Source organism: Bactrocera tryoni, chromosome 4 (genome assembly GCF_016617805.1).
Source record: "Bactrocera tryoni isolate S06 chromosome 4, CSIRO_BtryS06_freeze2, whole genome shotgun sequence".
NCBI lineage: Eukaryota > Metazoa > Arthropoda > Insecta > Diptera > Tephritidae > Bactrocera > Bactrocera tryoni.
In genome coordinates this window covers 71327449-71334728 of record NC_052502.1, presented here as the reverse complement: position 1 = coordinate 71334728, position 7280 = coordinate 71327449, and the positions used below count along the sequence as shown (strand labels likewise).

General features: G+C 33.6%; 1 protein-coding gene across 1 annotated transcript; it reads left to right on the top strand.

Annotated features, from left to right (window-relative positions):
* The first annotated feature begins 2285 nt into the window (after positions 1-2285).
* On the top strand, positions 2286-6442 carry LOC120775443 (large subunit GTPase 1 homolog). Its single transcript, XM_040105629.1, has 5 exons — positions 2286-2483; positions 2549-3793; positions 5335-5488; positions 5566-5771; positions 5843-6442. The coding sequence occupies exons 1-5, from the start codon at positions 2382-2384 to the stop codon at positions 6059-6061; spliced, it is 1926 nt and encodes a 641-aa protein (XP_039961563.1). The 5' UTR covers positions 2286-2381; the 3' UTR covers positions 6062-6442.
* Positions 6443-7280: the final 838 nt, after the last annotated feature.

Sequence of the window (7280 nt, the reverse complement as noted above, 5' to 3'; positions counted from 1 at the left end):
GGTTTTGAAAACACAAGACTTCTGTCAAATCTCAGCCACTTTTTAGAACAGCTGGTAGCTGTCCAGGAATGCAAAACTGGCTTCGTAACATGTTGTTCATCTCTTATGAAACCGGTCTGACTAAGTAAACCAATGTCCGAATATATCCACGGCCTTCGAGGCGGAATCCGTTTAGGTTTATGCTCTGAAGTGGTACATTGTCCAATGATCATCGAATACGGCCCGATCTCTCTAAATACAAAGTCCGAAAATACACTGAAACTTCGTTGGTGTGCGGATTTCGAGATCTGAGATCTTCCGACTGTTTCTAATCTCCATTAATACAATAAGGAAAGCTTGGACTCGCGTTTTGGAAACAAATTTTCTTGTGTCTTCAGGTTTTGGTTGTTTGCTTTGTTATCTTTAAGTGAGGAGCGGATCTGAGAAGTGATTAGATGGCTCAATGTAGTCCAAATATCATAAAGCTCAAATTACTTTCCAGCATTGTTATAGATGTAGTCTTCTTTCTTAATAGAATTATCAAAAAATGCAAGTTTCTCAGATCTCAGCTTTGGAAATCTCGTCAACTTATTGTCTAAACAATTTGCCTTAATCTTCTTCCGGATGAGACTTTTTTCAGAATCCTGTAGTTTACATGCTCAAAAACTGACTTCTTTCTTTTTGAAGTGTGACATGTCGGGTTACAGAACTCAAACCCCCCTTCAAGAAGTGTACACTGGTAACTTTTTAGTTCTGTGTAAGCCTACGTCCGCTTTCGATTTCCCTCCAAAATTCTCCGCCACATATCCACACTTACACATATACATATATTTTTTTCGCCATTCCTCAAGTTTTTACTCGTGTGTCGGTGAGTTTAATTTGCCTTGTTCTATCGACGGGCGGTCTTGCCATTTATTTGCCAACTCCCACTTTCGCAGGCTTTTTGCTTCACTTTACGGTTATTTTTCCTCTGTTTTTACTTTTTTTCTTGCTGCTGTTGATTAAATGCGCAACGTCGTGTGTTGACGATTAATTATAATTTTAAATGGCATTAATTTCATATTAAACTTATGACCACAAAGGGGTTGAAGGCGGAGTGAATGAGACAGGGCGAAACAAGAAGAGGAAATGAATTATGAAAGATGAAAGAATGCGTGTAAGCAAAAAGTACTGCTGAAACATGGGAAACTGTTTCACAGCTCTGACCAACAGAGCTTGAGCAACTGGTAATTCAGCCTGATAGACATGAACTAACAAAAATACTGGGGAACTCAGCTGGGAGCCATTTGTTGGACAACAACTTTTTAAAAGACCGTAGTTAAAGCTCTGCATATGGAATTCGAGGAGGTGTTAATGGGCACGCCATTCCATTTTCCTTAACTTATATGAAGTTTCTATCGGAAACATACCACGACGGACCAAACAGAATGGACTTTGTTGTACGGAACGTTGGAATGTCCGCTCATTGGAAAGAAAAGTAATATGTAGTCGCCTTTGACTCAAAACACATTCATCTCCGCTTGGGCACGCTCAGCACTGAGGGTTTTATGCACATTTTTGAAGTTCCCATTCCGTATTTGCTCTAACGAACAAACCAAAAAACCCCCTGCTTTCATCATACAGCCCAAGGAATAAAATCTAGCGTAAGTCAAAAACCATTGCTGAGCTAAGTTGGGCTGAACTTGAGGCAAACTATCATTCGAGTGATAAAATTCGAATGAAAAGGCAAAGCTTCCGACATAAAGTTTAGAAAGAAGATGAGAAGACAAAGCTTAAGGATCTCCAATGGAGTTATTTTTTCAATGAATTCCAAAGTCAAGGCATTCATGGCTTATCTTATTAATGTGGTTAACGGTTTTCTAAAGGGATGGCATTCTCACTAGATTTTTTCAATAAGAAAATGAGGAATGAAGTTTCGATCTTATATTTGCAATTTTCCTCAAGGATTTATCCAGTCTTAATAAATCCAAAGAATTTTAGTGATTTTCGTAGTTTCCTGACGTTTTCTTCGATAAAAAGCGAATTAGTTTAAGGCATTTAAATATATTTTTAAAGATTTCGGAACTCTTCTGTAGATCTCGATTTTAAAAACCACATTTTATATACAAATAACATTTTATACATTAAAACTTGATTTTACTTTAAATATCATATTTTTTCTTAATTTAATTTATTGTCAATTTACTATTAAAATTTCTTACAGGGCTTAGACATAATTAATTGTGAACGACACCGCATAACAGCTGACTCTTGACGTAACGACAGCTGTGAATCGCTAATCAGTTCAATTGAAGAACAAGCATCATAACAACTTTTCTGCGCATTTTGCGCACGTGTTGAATTTTTATACGTTTTCTTATTAAAAACTGTTATAACGAGTTAAAACAAATAAATATATAACAATGAGTAAGAAAAGCAAAACAAAGTCCGGTGATCTTGGACGCGCGTTGATAAAAAACCGCTTTGGCCACCAATTTCGACGTAAAGTGGACAATGATACCATGGTAAACAAATGAGTTAACAATTGGCTATAATTAACTTATAATTTATTATTATTACTTTATAACAGCTGCACACGACCGAAATTCAGGATGGCTATGACTGGGGTCGCCTCAATTTGGCATCGGTCACTGAGGAGTCATCCTTTCATGATTTCCTGCGCACCGCCGAGCTGGCGGGCACGGAATTTCAAGCTGAGAAACTCAATATTACATTCATCAATCCCAAATCCGGCGTTGGTTTACTTTCAAAATCACAACAACAGCAAATGCAGCAGAAACACAATGAACACAAGAATATGTTGACAGTACCGCGTCGTCCGAAATGGACGACCGACACAACAGCGGAAGAATTACAACTTGCTGAAAATCAAAGCTTTTTAGAGTGGCGTCGCTCTTTGGCGCTGTTACAAGAAGATCAAGAAATACTGCTAACACCTTACGAAAAGAATTTGGAATTCTGGCGTCAATTGTGGCGTGTTGTTGAACGCTCCGATGTGATTGTACAAATTGTAGATGCACGTAATCCGCTACTCTTTCGCAACGTCGATTTGGAGCGTTATGTGAAGGAAGTCAATCCGGCCAAGATGAATATGATATTGGTGAATAAATCAGATATGTTGACACAACAACAACGCCAGCACTGGGCGAGTTATTTTGATGCTGAAGGCATACGCACAGCATTCTTCTCCGCCACACTTGCCGCCGAGGATTTAAAGAAAATCGTTGAGGAAACAAGTGATGCCGAGAATGATAGTGAAAATGCAGGCAATGATAGCGATAATAGTGAGACAGCAAGCGATGCAGATGGCGAGAACGACAGTGAAACGCCGGCTGATAGGCCACGCACAGAATCTACACAATCGGAAATATCGCTGGAAGAAATTAAAATGGCTGCCAGTGAAATCAATAAATCATTAGACAATGTGGAGAATTTGCTAAGCAAAATAGAGCAAAAAATCGATCCAAAACATGCAACACAGACTAAGGAAGTGATCAAGAATAACCCAGAAGTGTTAACGCGTGAAGAACTCATTACTTTGTTTAAGAAAATCTACACCGGTAAAACCTTCACAGAAGCCGTTACGACCATAGGTTTGGTGGGCTATCCGAATGTGGGCAAGAGTAGCACCATCAATGCATTGATGATTGAGAAGAAGGTGTCGGTTTCAGCCACGCCGGGTAAAACAAAGCATTTTCAAACTCTGTATCTGGATAGCGATTTGTTGCTATGTGATTGCCCCGGTTTGGTAATGCCAAGTTTCGTTTTGACCAAGGCTGATATGATACTGAACGGTATACTGCCGATAGATCAGGTGTGTGGTCGCTTAACTTGTTGCTCTTGTTCATTTTTTATATCTTTTTTATTATTTTTATTTTATATTTTTTTATTCACTTTTTATTTAATTATTATTTTTTAATTAATTTTTTTCTTTTAAATAACTACTATTTTATATGTTTTCATAAACTTTTATTTTTTTTTAATTTTTTATTTAATTTTTTATTTAATTAATTTTTTTTAATTTAAAATTTTCTTAAATTTTTTTTTGAACTTTCCTTAACTATTCTTATTAATTAGATATAATTTTAAATTTTACCATTTTATAATTTTTAATTAATCACTCACTTTTCTTAATTAAGTTGTATTAAATTTCTGTATTTTTATAAAAATAATTTTAAAGTTCGTATTAAAAAAATTAAGTTATTTAAATGTATCTCTAATATTTATTTTTGGAAACATACTTAACTGTTTTTTAAATTAATTAATTAAGTTTTTTTTTAATTCTCACTCACTTTTTCAAGTTAAATTTTATAAATTTTTTTGTTATTAATTAATATTTTGAATTGAATATTTTTGTAATTGTTTTTTTTTTTTTATTTTTGTAGATATAATTATTTATTTTTAATATTTTTTATTAATTAATACATTTTTTAATTAATTTATATCTCTAAAAAATTATTTTTTATTATTTAATTCATTATACTTTAATTTTGTTTCCAATTTTCTTTTTTAATTGTTAAAGCCTCTAGTTAAATTAATTATTTTTGTATATTTAATTTTTAATTTTTTTTGTTATAAATTATTTTCTAGAATTGAATATATTTTCCAAGTAATTATTTTTCGTTAATTAATTTAATGTTTTACCTAATACATTGTTCTTTAATTATTTAATTTTATATATTTATTTAAATATTTTTTTGTTATTAATTCATATTTTGAATTGAATCTATTTGTAATTAATTGTTTTTGTAAATATAATTATTATTTTTTAATATTTTTGTTATTAATTAATAAATTTTTTAATTAAATTATTATCGCTTGGAAATTATTTTTCATTATTTAATTTTTTTAATTTTATTTGCTTTTTTAATTTTTAAAGCCTATGGTTAAATTAATTATTATTGTAAATTAAATTTTTAATTTTTTTGTGAATTGAATATATTTTTTCATTAATTAATTTAATATTTTACTTAATTTATTATTTTTTATATTTGTATTTTGTTCTCAAAGATTTTAATTTTAATTAATTATTTTTTAATTTAATTTATATTTTTATTTCAATTAATTAATTATTATTTTCAATTTCAATTAATTTTTCGTCTTTAATTAATTATTTTTTTTTGTATTTGTATTTTGTTCTTAAAGTTTTTAATTTTAATTAATTATTTTTTAATTTAATTTATTTTTTTTGTTTTTAATTAATTAATTTTTTTAACATTAGTAACTTTTTCATTTTACGTTATATAATTTTTTTAAATTATTTTTTATATTTTAATTTTTCTTTTGTTTATTTTTATTTTTGTATTTATCTGCATTTAATTTTCAAAGCGTCTTAATTTTTTATAATTATTTCAGATGCGCGATCATGTGCCGCCCGTGAATTTAGTTTGCGAGCGTATACCACGACACGTGCTCGAGGAAAAATACGGTATAATCATAGCTAAGCCGATAGAGGGCGAAGATCAGGAACGACCGCCGCATTCAGAGGAGCTGCTGCTCGCTTATGGCTGTAAGTGAACAGAACTAAACTGAAATATTTTAATCAACTATTTCATATTTAATTTAATATTTCCTTCTATCTTGCAGACAATCGCGGCTTTATGACCTCCAACGGCCAGCCGGATCAATCGCGTTCTGCGCGTTACGTCTGCAAAGACTATGTTAACGGTAAACTGCTTTATTGCGTTGCGCCACCCAATGTGCCACAAGAGGTATATCATGTCTTCCCACCGCGAACGCGCAAAGAAATCGAGGAAGAGAAGCTGCCAAGTCAAACACAACGCGCCATGCGTGTAAGTTGTATGCAAAATGACATACAAAAAAAAATATTTTAAAATATATTTTACACACTTTCACTACACAGATCAACAACAAGTCTGCTTCGACGGAGATTGACGATCAATTCTTCGCCGCCAACAACAGCAAAGCGTATGTAAAGGGACGCAGCAATTTTCCGCACGTGCGCGTGGCCAACGACGGCAGCTTAGTGAGCGCGCCGGCCACAGAGAAACCTTGGCGCAACGTCAAGAAGGAGCGGCGTGAGAAGTTACGCAAAAAGTTTTCGCATTTAGATCAGCATTGATTGCCGGTTCAATGCATATACATACATATGCAAATATATTTAAATTTCTAGTAGAACTAGTAATGCTGACGTTTCTTCAAATGCATTGCTCTTAGCTGTCATGTGGTTTTCAAACGCCTGCTATGTATATATGTTATGCAATTGAATTAACATAAAACAGAAATTAAATATTTTTTATATGTGTGTATTGTATTTGCATTTGTATACGCAGGCAAATTAGCCACCATAATCATGCATATAGTTAGAACTAAAAGTCAGCACCATTACTAGACTTAATTAGCATGTTAAATTTGAATTATTGCAAGTTCATTGGCGCTAAATGACCTTGTTTGTAATATATTTGAAAAACTATGAATAAAGTAACTAATTAACTATAAGAAAGTGAGTGGGCAATTCATTTGTGTCGCTAAATCATGCCAGGTTTTTATAAATATATTTTTATGCAAGGTAATTTGCACGATTTAATATATTTATATTACCGTTATAAAGTCTAATATATTTTTATATGCAGCTCGGAAGTACATACATGTGTATAATAGACGACTTAAACTTTGTAATATAATCGTCGTCTTAGCGCTTGGGCTTGGGAAAAAACAATTACGAAGGGCACGGAAAGTCAGTATAATTTCCTTCGTTACAATGTCGGTATAAATAAGAACAAGAAAACATGATAACTTCCGTTGAACCGCAGCTATAATACCCTTCACAAACGTTGTTGGCAACATACAAGGCGATCGGCCGACCGGTCCCTAACAACGCCGTACCAATATGGTCGCCTGGATACAGTGAAACGCAGATGAGGAAGCTACAAACATGTCGGACTACGACAGGATGCCTGTTGATGTCTCCCAAAGAACACCTGTACAGTGAATTCCGCATGCTCCCAGTTAAGGAGCACAATGAACTTCTCTCCAAGCAGAAGACTGCAGAGAAGATTTCTGTAAAAGCACCCCAGCAGAAACTGCGGAACAGCCTCCTAGCACCATCAAGAGGTTTTTCCTCAACTACGTCGATGACATAAAACAATACGCCGACCAGACTTCGGGCGCAACTAACTTCAGACATGCACTGACCGCCATTCACAGTGAAGACATAAACACCTTCACTGAAGCCCACTCCTAAATGGCGTACTTGGAGTGAAAGGACCACCCATTGTAGACGACAAGCTCGATTTGTCGCGAGAATCGAGAGTGACCCTTGTGTAGCTTCGTTCTGGATA